A 13,966-nucleotide genomic window follows, 5' to 3' on the forward strand; every position below is an offset into this window, starting at 1 on the left:
CCCACTGTGCCAGGCTTGCATGGGGACACCAAGGAGCCTGGTGAGGCCAGTGCCAGCCCTGGCACAGGGCTACAGATGCCAAGCACTCACCAGAGTGTTTCTGGGGCCATGGTGGGGATCCATCCCCTCTGAGCCCTTGCTGTAGTGGATGGATCTATCCAGAATGTGCTGTGAGGGGCTTGAGGAGCCCTAATGGCTGTGGCCTTGCCCCTGGGAGCCAGCTCAGTTTGCTGCAGCACACAGGACAGCTGGTGGGAGGAGAGGGCAGCTCAGGCCGTGGCTCAGTGGTCCCTGGATGTCCTGGGGGTGACAGCAGGGGCTGTGCCCAGAGGCTCCTGCCAGGCCTTGTGTGAGAGGAAGGTCGTGTCCAGCTGGCTCCCTGCCCACCACCCCGTGCCCACGTGCTGGTGCTGCCTGGACTCTGCTCGTGCACGGACTCAGTGACCACACAGCACACCTGCCCCTTGCACCTTGCAGCTGTCTGGGAACATTCTGGACCAAACCCTGGCACTGCATGTGGCACGTTACATCACCCATTGGTGCTGCACTGGCCAGAGCTGCATCAGGAGCCTTGGGAATCATGGGCAAACCAAGTCCCAGAGCCAGCTGCTGCCACTGTAGTGACACAGCTCCTGGGCTGCCAGCTGATCCTGGGCTTAGTGTGCACAGGAAGAAGTTGGGTTCCCCCAGCCTGGCCCCACTCCTTCCCTGGGAGAGCCAGCCAGCTGGTTTACAGTGCACATCCGCAGCAGTGCTGCTGGCAGGGCTGCACAGTGCAGGGGATGAGCTGAGCAATGGCCAGAGCAGCCAGGCTGCAGAGCCCTGCAGTGCCCAGGCAGCTCCTTCTCCTTCCCTGCCCTTCCCAGGTCCACACAGTGACTTTGGGACTGGGGGTTTATGCACAGGGCAGGGTAGGGAGCAGTGCTGGGACCGTGTGGACCCTGGCACTGCCCTGAGCAGTGGCATGTGCCCCTGGCACTGCACAGGGCACTGGGCTGAGCCACTCTGTCCTCCGTGCTGGAAGGGAGGAGGTGACTACTTCTATCCTGCTTCCATCCTGCTTCTTGCCTCTCCCCACTGTGGCCCCAGTTTTCCTGCAGTGAATTTTTCCTAGAGGACTGGAGTGCTATTCCCCACCCCCCAACACCTTTTGCCCTGTTTTCCGCTGTGAAATTTCCTGTGAAGGATTTATTGCTGACGGTTTCAAAATATTTTTGGAACAGAAGCCAAGTGTGTTGCATTCCTTCACACTGGCCAAAGCTACACTCAGCTGAGGACCCTGGAACGAGCGGTTGGGGAATTTGTTTTGCAAGAATAATTCTGTTTCTGTGCAGATTTCTGTTTTGTTGGCATGTTTTGCAGGTCAGGAGCTTAGTCCAGGGTCTAGGACCACCTTCCTCTGGTGCAGCAAGGCCAGGCTGGATAGGACATGCCTGCAGCAAGGCTGAGTCTGTGGCCTTTGCCTGCTTTTCTCACAGGCCATCCATGCTCATATCCCAGGGAGCAAGGTTTGCTGGTGTTTTGCCTGTCAGACCCTGGGTTTCCCTGGGCTCTGCGTGGGCAGAGGGGCAGGAAGGGGCCTGTAACTCCTGCTGTTTGTCAGCAGGGCCCAGTACTGGACACAGCTCTCACAGACACAAACACCACAGGGCAGAGGTTCAAGGATCTTGACATGAATTTTCTCAGGAGGGAGATAAGTGATGCATTTCACTGGCTGTTGATCATTAATGCCTCGCTGCCTGTTCAGCTGGCTGGGTGCTGGCTAGGCACGCTGTGCTGCTGCTGCAGGGCTGTGTGTCCATGCACCGGCAGCTGTGGATGATAAAGCTGCAGTGGCAGCACTGCTACCAGGGACAGCAGAGTGCAGCTGGGGTGGAGGGGATGGCCGTGGGCACTGCAGGATGAGTTGTGTGTTTGGCTCTGTACCCACAGCCGGGGTCTGGTGGGGCAGGAGGGATTAACCCAGTGGAGCAGTACTGGGAGGAGAGGTGTCACCCCTGTTTGCAAAGATCCTTTAGCCCGCCACTAGAGATCAGAATATGGCTGGCAGCAAGGAGCATCCCAGGCCTGGCTGTCTGGGACTGCAGGGACCTCCAGGAACGGCTTTGAAAGTCTCCCATTATGCAAAGTCAGTTTAAATTAAGCTGGCAAATGAGGAGAGGGGTGGGCAGTCCGCCCTCTGCTCCATGCACCCACTCCATGCTCCTGGGCATCCTTGGCATGCTCCAGTGGTGGTTCAGGGGGGGATGGCAGAGAGACCAGAGCAATTGTGAACCCTCGATGTGGAGCTCTGCAGGACCGTCACCCACAGAGTGTGGGATAATGGAGCAAGGGCTGCTGTTCAGTCAGAGCAGCTGAACTGTTGAATTGGAGAGCTGGAGGAGTCAGGGCTGCAGGATGCCCCTGCACGAGGGGATGGTGTGGGGCAGGGGATGGGGCTGGGGTTGGAACACCCTGCACTCCACGTGCCCTCAAGCCGTTTTCCCCCTTTGACGTAAATTGTTCCAAACATGTTTGTTACAACCCCCTGGTAATGTACCTTTGCAAAGAGTGGTTTTGGGTCCAAAGATCAGTGCTGGGACAGTGACCTACCCCCTGCAAACAAGACCCTGCAGAGTATAAAACCCCAGTGGCACAGTGGAGAACAGGACAGGCAGAGCCACGCCGAGGGCAGCGGCAGCAGGGGAGGATGGAGGCCAACATGAACCTCCTGCACGACCTGGGCATCAGGACAACACACTGGCTGCAGCAGCGCTTCCAGGGCTCCCAGGACTGGTTCCTCTTCATCTCTTATGCTGCTGATCTCAGGAATGCTTTTTTTGTCCTCTTCCCCATCTGGTTCCACTTCAGTGAAGCAGTGGGCATCAGGCTCATCTGGGTGGCTGTAATTGGAGACTGGCTCAACCTCGTCTTCAAATGGTGAGTGGCCCCGAGCCAACACTCCCACCGTGTGCTGGCACAACTAGACTAACACGGGCCAGAGGGGTGCTCTCAGCCCCAGTGCTGGAGCAGAACCAAGAGCAGAGTTTAGCTCCAGCTGGGCAGTGACAATGGTCACTCCTTCCCAAGCCATGCAGCAACAGCTCCTCCCTTCCCAGGGCCAAGCAGAGATGGAGCCTCCTGCAAACAGAGCTTCCCATCAGGCAGGGCTGTGGTCCTGCCCTCTGCTCCATGCACCTACTCCATGCTCCTGGGCATCCTTGCCATGCTCCAGTGGTGGTTCATGGGGGGATGGCAGAGAGACCAGAGCAACTGTCAGCCCTGGACATGGAGCTCTGCAGGACTGAGGTGCTGAGTGGGGGGTCCTTCACAGAGCCCCTCACCACAAGAGGTCATATTGACTTGGTTGCAGGAGGTTCTTGCTCTTCCCTCTCAGGGCTGGGGATGGGGACATGGACAGGCAGTGTCAGCTGTCAGAACCAAGAAATCAGCTGGGTGTTGTGTCTGTCAGGATGCCCTGGGCCACTTGTGGGTCCTTCTTCCATCTCCCAGGACAGATCTAAAGCTGCAGCTGTGCACAGGACCTCCTCAGATCCCTTCCCTTTTCTTTTCAGGATCCTGTTTGGGGAGAGGCCATACTGGTGGGTCCTTGACACAGACTATTATGGCAACAACTCTGCACCAGAGATCCAGCAGTTCCCACTCACCTGTGAGACTGGCCCAGGTAGGGTTCCCCAAGCCATGGGAGGGGTTTGCAGCCAGGGACAAGGGGTGCTTGCCCATGGTGACCTGCACATGCAAGGAGGGGGGTGCTGGCCTGGCCAGGGCTGTGGCTGGCAGCCTGCAGGCAGAACATGCCCCTGGACAGCTCTGAAGAGAGGACCCTTACTGCTGTGCTCCTGAGGACTGCCTTCAGGGGAAGGAGGCAGGGCACCCCCTGCACAGAGCAGACCTCGACCCTTGGTGAAGCTGTGGTGGTTCAGCACAAACCCTTGCCTGTGCTTAGTTCTGGCCCCTGCAGAGTCTGACCTGGGTCTCTCTTCTTGCCCAGGGAGCCCATCTGGCCATGCCATGGGTGCAGCAGGCGTGTACTACATCATGGTGACGGCCCTCCTCTCTGCTGCCGGGGGAGAGAAACAGTCAAAGACACTCAAATACTGGTAAGCTGTGTGCCAAAACCACCCGTGCTAGGCAGAGGCTAACAGCTGGGCTGCTGCACCCCAGGTAGGGTCTGCACGGGGACAGGCTCAGCAGGCAGCCAGGCATTGTTTGGAGTATGTGATGGCAGTGCCATGGGCAGTGCAAGCTGGCCCTGGCACTCACATGGCCACCTGTCCCTCACAGGGTGCTGTGGATAGTGCTTTGGATTGGGTTCTGGGCAGTTCAGGTCTGTGTCTGCATGTCCCGAGTCTTCATTGCTGCTCACTTCCCCCACCAGGTGATTGCAGGGGTTTTCTCAGGTAAGTGTATCAGACCCTTCATCCCCTTCCCTGCAGCACCACTGTGCTGGACTGCAGTCTCTGCAGCACTAACCGGTGCTCCCACTTTGTTCCTGGCAGGAATGGCTGTGGCCAAGACTTTCCAACACGTCCAGTGCATCTACCATGCCAGCTTCCATCGGTACCTGGGCATCACCATCTTCCTCTTCAGCTTCACCCTGGGTTTCTACCTGCTGCTGTGGACATTCGGCGTGGACCTGCTCTGGACTCTGGAGAAGGCACAGAAGTGGTGCAGCCGCCCTGAGTGGGTCCACATTGACACCACGCCCTTTGCCAGCCTCCTCCGTAACCTGGGCATCCTCTTTGGGCTGGGGCTGGCCCTCAACTCTCACATGTACCAGGAGAGCTCCAGGTTGAAGCAGGGCCAGCAGCTGCCCTTCCGCCTGGGCTGCATCGCTGCCTCCCTCCTCATCCTCCACGTCTTCGATTCCTTCAAGCCCCCCTCCCACGTGCAGCTGCTCTTCTACGCCCTCTCCTTCTGCAAGAGTGCAGCCGTGCCCCTGGCTACTGTCGGCCTCATCCCCTACTGCCTCTCCCAGCTCCTGGCCACACAGGACAAAAAGGCTGCCTAAGGCAGGCAGACACCCCAGCCCTGGCCTCAGGGGCAGCTACCAGGCCCTGGGTGCACCTCAGCCACTGTTTGCTTCCTGCTGAACCTGCACAGGCTGATTCTGCATGGGGAGCAGAGCATGGAGGCTGAGCCCGTGGTGCTGCTGGCACAGAGAGCCCTGCATGCCCACGACTCCCCTGCTGTCCCTTCTGCACCCACAGGTGAGGGGGTCACCTGCCCAGGACCCAGCAGCAGCAGCGGGAGGTCCTGCACTCCCTTGCAGCTTGTGGGGACAGGCCACCTCCGTGCTGCAGGGCTGGGGACAGCACCACTGGGAGCAGGGTTCTCACCTCAGCACGTCTGGGGTCTGCTGAAGAGGCAGCTCTGCGGCAGGAATGGGCAGACATTGTGACATGGAGATAAAAGTGCCAGTGTGAGGGACCCCCCCAGCCCTGGGACGTTGGGTGTTCACCTCTGTGCAGTGTGGGGTGCACACAGACCCATGAGTGCACATGTGTAAAACATGTATCTGTGCACATGTGACATGGGGTGAGGTTGTGCATGGGAGGTTATTTTATTAAAGCTAAAGTTTGTTTAGCTGGTGAGTTTGAGTGTCCTGCTGGCCAAAACCATGGGATGGGGGATCAGCTCCTGGATGCAGGGTTGTGGCATGGCTTGCAGATGGTAGAGGAAGGACATTTCTCCTGCATGCTGAAGACCCTCAACACCTGCAGGACATGTTCAAGCCATGGAGAAGGGCACTGCCTAGTGCCCTGGGTCTTCACCTTTTGCCCTGAGGTGCAGTTGAACACTGACAGCACAGTGGGGGCAATGAGCTGCTTTTTGTGCTATTTAACCAAGGTTTCTGGGTGCACTTTGTGCCAGGAACAGGGACAAACTTGTGTCACCTCACTGCTTACAGTAACAAGCTCAGCTTTGGGATCAGCTGGCTCAGTTGGGGCTGTGCTGAGCCCCCAGGGTGTTGGGAACCAAACTGGCACTTGGCTGTGGTTTGGGACCATGCCTTCCCACCTCAGTACCCCAGCCCAGTGCTCACTCTGCAGCAGGAAGTCCTGTGGGCTCAACCTGCTGCCCTCCAAGGTGTTCAGGCTGTACAGCCTGAACATCCTCACTCAGTCTGACATAGCTCCAAATAGATAGGGAGGTGCAGCCAGACTCTGCACATGTAGGATCACTCCCAAAGCACCAGCCTGGGCAGCTCTGACCCCACAGCCAGCTCCAGGCCTCAGTGGTGGCCCCTGATGCCACCCCAACAGTTCAGCCAAGGCTGTGCCCATGCAGCAGTCACAGCAGCCATAGGTGGGAACCTGATCTGCTGGGGCTGCTCCCATCCCCTTGTTCATGACAGATAAACTTCCTAAGAATGGAGGTTTCTTTTATTCTGTTTCTGTTTACTACCAATATCTGGAGAAAACACATCGTGCCATTCCTAGCAAGAAGGAGAAGGGTAAATTCTCAAATTACCTGTTGTGCCCCGTTGTGGCTCCACAGCGCCCTTTAGTTCCTCCAGAGGAGACTGCAGCAGCTCCAGGGCCTGCCTGGGCAGGAAAGCTGAGCTGAGGGAACACCGGGACAGCTCTGCCTGATCCCGAGGGAGTTTACAGCTCCATCAGCCTGAGAAACTACTGATGGTCAAAATATGACCACTAACAACTCCCACCAATGGGAGGGCCTTAGTACATGGTGGGGAATGCTCTCCTACCTGTGGGGGACCTGTTCTCCTTTCCAGCTGCTCTCTGCCCTTTCCCAGCCCAAGGTGTCAGGGGGGACCAGCTGCCTCTTGCTTGAGCATTTGTGCCAAGCAGCTCATCCTCAGCAACTGGCCCAAAGCAAAATGCCCTAAAGCACTGCCAGCAGGAGGCCCCTTCTGGGTTTAGGAACCCTACAAAGAAGTTAACTAAGGACTACTTTAATCTATGTACCACTTGTCTTGAGAAATGAGCCCTTGCAGCAAAGTGCTGATGGCAGATCCCCTCCCCACTCCTGTGAGCACCAAACCAGCCCACACAGAGCATGTGCACACCAGCTGTTGGGTTCAGGTCTTTATTCTCTGGTAGAAAAGCTAGTGGAGCCTATGCAAACAAAGGGGAAGACAAACCTACTGTGACAATTGTTTCTCATGCTTCAGGGTTTTGATGGCTGATGAATTCCTGGAGCAGAGCTTGCACTTCTCCTCGCCGGCTCATCTTGGCTGCCTTGCCCTGGAAGCGGCCGCGCTTCCCAGCTCCTTTCCCAGCCAGCAGCTCTGCCACCCTGCAGCAACAACAGCTCAGCTGGAGCCCAACCTGCTCCAGACAGCACACACGGATCCCTGCTGGATCACACTGTGCAGCTGCCCAGTCTGCAGCATCAGAGTTCTTACTCGAGTTACACAAATCACAAAACGTGTTACCTGGGACCTAAATTTTCAACTGCTTCAACAGGTCCAGCCAGAAGGAAGAGTCCTGCTTCTTTTTCATCTCCCACGGTCAGGAATAGCAGGGTTTCCTGTGGACAGAGATGGGCCTTGCTCCAGATAAATCTGGGTCCTCCTCATCCAGGAAGAGGACAGACACTGGCCACAGGACACAAACAGCAAACTGACAAGCCAGAAGTCTATGTGCATTACTGAGACTGCTTGAAAGAAGTAAAAGGGAAGTGGCATCTGAGCCTTTTGTGCCCAGTCATGTGCTGTTAGAATAGAACAATTTAATTTGGGGTATCCCAAATTAAAAGGATAAAGTTGGCAGTTGAACTAGGCAATTGTGATTGAAACCCTCTGTTCTTTCTATTCTACTCCTACCTAATCTTATCCTAACCTATTTCAGCCAGTGAGGTTCTGTACAGCTCCTGGGGACTAAGGCTCTTCCCCAGTGCTCTGAGTTCCCACTGTTGAGGACTGCCCTACAGACTGAGGCTGCTGAGGACAGGTAACCTCAGCTACCTGTCAAAAGAACCAGATCTGCAGATCATGACTGTGGCAGGAACAGCAGCCTGGCCAGCCCCTGTCCGTGTATAACTGGGGTGAAAAACCAGTGGTGTCAGTTTAGTCTCCATCAGTGACTCACCTCTGTCCCGATCTCATTAGCAATGATGTTCATAAATTCAGAATCACCCTCTTTCCTGTATGGATGGATAAAAAAAAAACCACTTCAGAAAGAAGCAAAACCCCACTCTACAGCACAAAATCTCAATCAGAAACAAAGTGCCTGAGCAGGGACTTTGGTCTCTTGCTCTTATTTGTCTATATATACAAATCCTTGCTGGCCACTCCTGTTGACCTATTAGGAATTATGTAAGTGTTATCTTTAAGAAATAGAGCTCCCTGGTTTTATTTGAAAATATCAAGTGCAGAGGGAATTAGATGGACGCAGTAATTTCTCAGCTACAAAACCAGAAGAATTCAGCAACTGAATTATGAACAGATTCCTTTAATTACACAACTTCACAGCAGTCCAAGGCAGTTTAATATTCTATTTACTTTGTTTACATCCTTCCTTGAGAAAACAAGCTGCACAGGTGTGAGAGATCCAACTGCCATAAAATGTGTGAGGTACTACTGGCCCCTCTTCCCTGAGCTCCCCCATACCTGTGCAATACAAACAGCCGCTTTGGAGCAGGTTTGCTCTTGAAGTCCCGGGCTATCAAAACAGCAATGTCTCTAAGCAGGTTCAGGTTATTCTAAAAAGAAAAGCAAATGAACTGTACTGCAGCTGGAGAAGTCAGAACACAGCTGTGTTCCCAGAGGTTTGAGTACTTTTCATAATATCCACAAAAACAAGCCAAAGATTTGACTCCCAGCTACCACAACTAAAGGCCTACAGGAAATGGCAACAACCCACTTTTCCCAGCTATTCTTGTACCTTCTGGAGCAGTTTCACAGAGCTCTGTAGTCTCTTCACAGCCTCTACATGCTCACCTGGTCCATTTCTGAAAGAAATGGAAGACTTTGGGTCACTGCTCTGAAGGACAAAGGAAAGATTTCCTAAAGGAGCAAAAAAGGCAACATCATACACAGCCCCACAACATGTACCCTGAGGCTTATGTGGTATCTCTCAGGAGGAAGAGTGAAGATGAAATAACAGAAGTGGAAAGGGTATTACTTGAGCAGGGAGGTTAGAGCCTTCTCAGTACTGTGACTTTGTTCAATTGACTTCAGCACTCTGTTTCCCGCCAAGAAAACCAAGTTGGTCTTGTTCTTTTTCCCTTTTTCCATGCCAAGGAGTTTAATAACCTTAAAGAGAAAATCAACCTGGTCAAAACAGCATTTTGGTAATTCACATAGGGGGTCAGTTCCTGCCAGATTATGCCTTGTGGTAAATTTTGACTCTCTGCTAGTGAAAATAAATGGATTAAAATCAGCCATAAGGTCAAAAAAAAACCCAACCAAACAAAAAACAACAACAACAACAACCAAAAAACCCAAAAAAAAAAAAAAAAAGGGATGGTGGTACAGTGAAATTTATGCAATTTTCTAGTCATGGGATGCACTCTACAGGGCATCTGGATGTCTCTGCTGGGAAACGGACTCCATCCAATGATGAGAAAGTACAAATACTTAAAGGCAGGTCTAGCATTTTATCACCATTTTCTTGCACAGAAGATTTCTCATCCACTATGAACACTCAAAAATATCAGAGCTTTAAGCAGAGAGAAGATGGACAACACCCCTGGCAGTGCAAAAACGTAACTGCTGCACACACAGGGCTGAGTTCTGCAAGAAGGAAACAAAAGCACCTGAGGTGCCCAGCGCATGTGTGACCCTCCTGGGGCTCCCTCAGCCTGGGGCTGCTGCCACCCCCCTTCCCCATCAGCCCAGTCCTGAGCAGCCTGTGGATCCCACAGACTCTGGCTGTAATTCATGTGGAGTGTGGCACCCCGAAGAAGCCCAGCTGCAGCCACACACCTGGAGGTCACTCAGGTTGCTGACGTGAGTCCCACAGCACAGGTTGGAGTCGATGCCTTTGATGTCCACCACTCTCACTGGCCCCACATGGTCATCGGGTAGCCCCCGGCTCCTCACCTGGCAGAGGACAAGAGTGACAAAGGTGACATCTGTGCTCAGTTATTTTGGTTCCACAAATCCTACCAGTTCTCTCCCATCACTCACTGTTTCAACTTCAGGGTCATCTGCAGCCAGTTCCCTCACTGTGACAGGGACCCTGTCCCGGATTTTCTCATTAACGCTCTTCTCCAGGGCCTCGACCTGCTCTGCTGTCACCAGGGGGGTGTCCAGCTCAATGACACTTCTCTGATGGCCCAGCTCCCTGTGCCAAGGAGGAACATCTGCTGCTGTAGCTGAGACCAGCTGAGAGATCCCTTTGTACAGCACCAGTATGTCACTGCTGGGAATGTGGTGACTGAAAGTAAACAGATTCCACTCCTCTCCCTGTTATGTTCAAAGCACCAGATGGAAACCAAACAGTTAAGGAAGACAAGACAGAGCAAACACTTTGTACAGCTTCTCTCTAAGTCAGTCACCTCTTCCACAACATCTGAGCTCGAGTGAAACATCCAAATTGCCTTTGGTGTTTCAGTGTTCAGGCTCCGTACAGGCTAGCACCGTGGCACGTGCCAAACAAGACAACACTGGGGTCAAAAGGAACCTTTATCCTGCTCACCATGAAGTTGTCTTGAATCCAAACATCTGCTCTGCAACGGCACTGATGAGATGCTGTCCTGGAAGAGACGTGCAAGAACTAGCTCTGAGCACCACTGGTATTTTCAGTCAGACCACGTCTTTCCTGTTGATGTTCTCTACAGCAGGTGAGCGCTGGGTGCTGAAAGGCTCCTGCCAGTGCTCGGGAGCAGCAAGGAGACAGCTCTGGCCTCGCCGGCTCCCGGCAGCACTTCAGCACACACTGCAAAGCAGCTTGAACTTTCCCTTCCAAAGCCGTTCCTGGTGTTTGTTTACAGGCCAAGGAGAACTCGCAGAGAGGCACCTGCTGCCCTCCGCAGTCCCGGGAACACACTGTGCACACAGAGCTGTCGGGTTTCTCCCTGCCCTGACCAGGGTGGGGACACGCCGGGCGCTGACCGCCCCCTGCCCCATCGGTACCCCCGCGGGGTGTTACCGGGCGCCCCCCGGTACCGGCACGGACCTGAATGCTGCTGCATGTGGTCGAAGCGGCGCTCCCAGTCCAGCGACAGCAGCACTTCAGCGCCCGGTTCCAGCGCGGCCGGCACGAAATGCACGGCCTCGGAGCCCCGCCGGGTCACCCTCAGCACCGGCACGTCCCCGATGAGGCCGCGATCATCCGGCTGCGGACACGGGACGTCAGTGCCGCCGGCCCCGACCCGGCCCAGCCCAGCCCGGCGCAGCCCGTACCTGCCCGCCGCCCTCGGGGAAGAGGATGGTGTCCTCCAGCACCACCTGGAACCCGCGCACCGGCTCCCCGCCGCCCTCGGGCCGCAGCTCCGCCGCCCGGCACGACACCACCCTGGTGGTGAACTGAGACAGAGACGGTGGAGCCGTGAGGGCCCGCCCGGGCCTGCCCCGCGCCCCGGCCCCGGCCCGCCGCTACCTGCCGGGCCCAGCTGTCCCGCTGGCACCGGAACACCATCCCGGCGGTTGGGGCCTGGCGCCGAGGGCGGCCGCGCACGGACCCGCTGTGGCGGCCGTGAGTGGGCGGGGCCCCGCTCGGTGACGCGGGCGCGCTCCCGCCGGCGGCGCGCGCTGCCGGGGCCGGTGAGCGGCTCCCGGTGCCGCGGCGGCGACCCGAGCGCACGGCACACGGCTGCGGCACTTCACGTTTTATTGCCCCGTGCCCCGCGAGGGAAACCGGCTACGGGAGACCGGACCGCGTCCGCCGCCCAGCGTCGGGAGCGCTGCCCGCGGCGTAGCACGGGCTGAGGCGGCCCGGCGTCATCGGAGATCGCTGCCCGCGCTGCTCCTCGGTGCGTGCTACCGCTGCACCGGCTGGGCCTCCTGCGGCCCCGGCCCCCGGGCGTCAGTCATCCTGCGGGAGGGAGGAGCGAGGTGCCAGGGACCGGGCCGGCGCCGGGCCGGCCCCGGTGGCAGCAGCTGGCGCCAGCCGGTTGTCCCGGGGAGCTTTTCCACGCTGGCTCCAGGACAGGCTGCCCGAGGGGTGCAGCAGGAGGTGCTGCCGGTGTCCCGGTGCCGGCGGAAGGCTGAGGCTGAGTTGTGCTGGGCAGGGCATCAGGAAGCAGCTGGCAGGTGGTACTTACATCAAGGTCATCCATGGCTGGTGGGGGACCTTTTTCTGTCACCTTCTCCAGCATCTGGATGGGAAATACACGGCTGCATCCCCAAATGCCTGGCGTCCCTCCATCCCACACACCCATACGATGTGCCCCAGGATTTTGAGGCTGGTGGCCCAGCTCACCTCTGCATACTGTTCCACCATGGCCCTCTCCACCTCCTCGTCCCCTTCCCAGTCTCGCCAGTTGTCAAAGTCCACGGAGAGCCAGGCTGGCTGTGGGCACAAAGAGCATCCCCTGAGATGGGGGAGCAGAACAGCAGAGACTCACAGCCCAAAGGCAGCTCCTGCACAGGGATGGGGCCTTGTCAGACTGGGGAGGGGCAGGAAGCAGGAGCGTCCCTTTGCCTGCAGGCAACAGTCCTGATCCTGAGTGTGTCAAGGAAAAGGGATGGCACATCTTTCCTGGAGAGCAGAACCCTGTGGACTAGTGGTGATTTTAAGGATGGGCTTTTTGAGAGCTCTGTCTTGATGGCCCTTGTGGGGACCCCTGTGTCTGTCCTGGGGCAGGCTGGTTCCTAGGAGCCACGAGGTGCTGAGTGGGGACAGCACACGCGCTGAGGCACCAGGCACCACACACACCTTGATGTTCTCCTTGGTGATGCGTGGCCAGGCCACTTTCTCCTTCCACTTCCTCATAAAGCACGTGATAGAGCGGTCAGAGCGTTTCTCCCGTGAGTCCTGCAAGAGATCAGGGGTGCTCTAGTGTCTGCCAGGCTCCTCTCTGCACACAGTTAAAGCTCAGCCCTGATCAGGCTGCGGGGTCACAGAACCACAGAGACAGGTAGTTTCTGGCTCAAGGCAGCACCGCGAGTATCAGCCCCAGGGCTGGGGCTCTCAGGTTCACCCCACTGAAACTCTCAGGCTAGGCAGTGTTTCATCATTCATCATTGCTCAAGACTGCTCAGATTGGCTCTCACTTGAGTCTGACAGAAGCTGTCACAGAACAGTTTGTTGGCAGGAAACCTCACCTTGGAGTTGACCCTGGCGTACAGGTCGATCTCATTGTAGAACTCCACACCGTCTGCATTTTTGCAACTGCCAAAACATTGTAACAACCGGGCTTAGGAGAGAGCTGAGGCCGGGGTGCTGTCCTGCCACAGAGTCCTCCCGGGACACCCCCAGAGCAGGGCCATGTCGGTCGGCAGGGCAGCGGCAGCTCACCTGAACACCAGCCGGTGGTCCTCGATGACGACCTTCACGTCCGTGCTGTCCTCGACACAGAACTCCAGGTACACGTACCGCGGCCGGTCGTACCACAGCGTCTTCGCGGGTTGCCTTGGGGGAGAGGACATCAGCGGGTATCACCAGGGGGTATTCCCCGCTGCCCAGCACGGGGCGAGGAGGGGGCCCCGGACACGGGCTGTGCCGGGCCGAGCCCCGGGACGGGCAGTGGGAGCCGGGCGGGTACCGAGCGGGCGGTGGGCCGTGGACGCTGGCCCGTTACGCTCCCCTCTCCCGCCCCACACGCCCCTGGTCGCCCTCTGCCCTCTGCCTGGCCCGGCGCCGCTCCCCGCTGCTCCTGGTCGGAGGGTCCTGTCGGGTGGTGCCTCGGCCGGGCACCGGGCACCCTATATGGGCCTGTCCCGTCTGGCCGTGCTCACCTCGCCATGGCGGTGCCGACCCCGCCCCGCGCTATTTCGAGCCGGGGGCGCGGCTGCCTGGCGCGGGTCCGGGCTGACCGGGCCGGGACAGCCAACCCGCGGCCCCGTCACCGCCCCCCGGCCCCCGGTGCGCGCCCCCGGGGCCGCCGCCGC

The 13,966-nt window shown here is 57.1% G+C and overlaps 3 protein-coding genes across 6 annotated transcripts; 1 reads left to right on the forward strand and 2 right to left on the reverse strand.

Annotated features, from left to right (window-relative positions):
* Positions 1-26: 26 nt before the first annotated feature.
* Positions 27-5,586, forward strand: G6PC1 (glucose-6-phosphatase catalytic subunit 1). The gene is made up of 5 exons (XM_066336785.1): positions 27-2,919; positions 3,555-3,664; positions 3,992-4,100; positions 4,285-4,400; positions 4,500-5,586. Exons 1-5 carry the CDS (start codon positions 2,690-2,692, stop codon positions 5,009-5,011), a joined length of 1,077 nt encoding a protein of 358 aa, XP_066192882.1. The 5' UTR covers positions 27-2,689; the 3' UTR covers positions 5,012-5,586.
* AARSD1 (alanyl-tRNA synthetase domain containing 1) lies at positions 5,505-11,645 on the reverse strand. 3 transcript variants are annotated; one of them, XR_010745459.1, is made up of 14 exons: positions 11,514-11,645; positions 11,318-11,440; positions 11,091-11,250; positions 10,611-10,668; positions 10,100-10,256; positions 9,896-10,012; positions 9,093-9,223; positions 8,853-8,919; positions 8,579-8,670; positions 8,058-8,112; positions 7,403-7,497; positions 7,113-7,263; positions 6,475-6,544; positions 5,505-5,717 (listed from the first exon to the last, which is right to left on the reverse strand). XR_010745459.1 is itself a non-coding variant. In XM_066336783.1 (12 exons), the coding sequence occupies exons 1-12, from the start codon at positions 11,550-11,552 to the stop codon at positions 7,128-7,130; spliced, it is 1,230 nt and encodes a 409-aa protein (XP_066192880.1). In that variant the 5' UTR covers positions 11,553-11,644; the 3' UTR covers positions 7,040-7,127. The 3 variants fall into 3 exon arrangements, 1 of the variants encoding a protein (XP_066192880.1); XR_010745458.1 differs by having other exon boundaries at positions 6,475-6,548; XM_066336783.1 differs by lacking the exons at positions 5,505-5,717; positions 6,475-6,544 and having other exon boundaries at positions 7,040-7,263; positions 11,514-11,644.
* An 82-nt stretch (positions 11,646-11,727) lies between these two features.
* PTGES3L (prostaglandin E synthase 3 like) lies at positions 11,728-13,954 on the reverse strand. Of its 2 annotated transcripts, XM_066336807.1 has the most exons (7): positions 13,814-13,954; positions 13,374-13,487; positions 13,181-13,247; positions 12,792-12,890; positions 12,336-12,425; positions 12,178-12,231; positions 11,728-11,948 (listed from the first exon to the last, which is right to left on the reverse strand). In XM_066336807.1, exons 1-7 carry the CDS (start codon positions 13,819-13,821, stop codon positions 11,940-11,942), a joined length of 441 nt encoding a protein of 146 aa, XP_066192904.1. In that variant the 5' UTR covers positions 13,822-13,954; the 3' UTR covers positions 11,728-11,939. The 2 variants fall into 2 exon arrangements, with proteins under 2 accessions (XP_066192904.1, XP_066192903.1); XM_066336806.1 differs by lacking the exon at positions 13,814-13,954 and having other exon boundaries at positions 13,374-13,504.
* Between the last annotated feature and the right edge of the window lie 12 nt (positions 13,955-13,966).

Source organism: Sylvia atricapilla, chromosome 27 (genome assembly GCF_009819655.1).
Source record: "Sylvia atricapilla isolate bSylAtr1 chromosome 27, bSylAtr1.pri, whole genome shotgun sequence".
In the NCBI taxonomy this organism is placed as follows: domain Eukaryota; kingdom Metazoa; phylum Chordata; class Aves; order Passeriformes; family Sylviidae; genus Sylvia; species Sylvia atricapilla.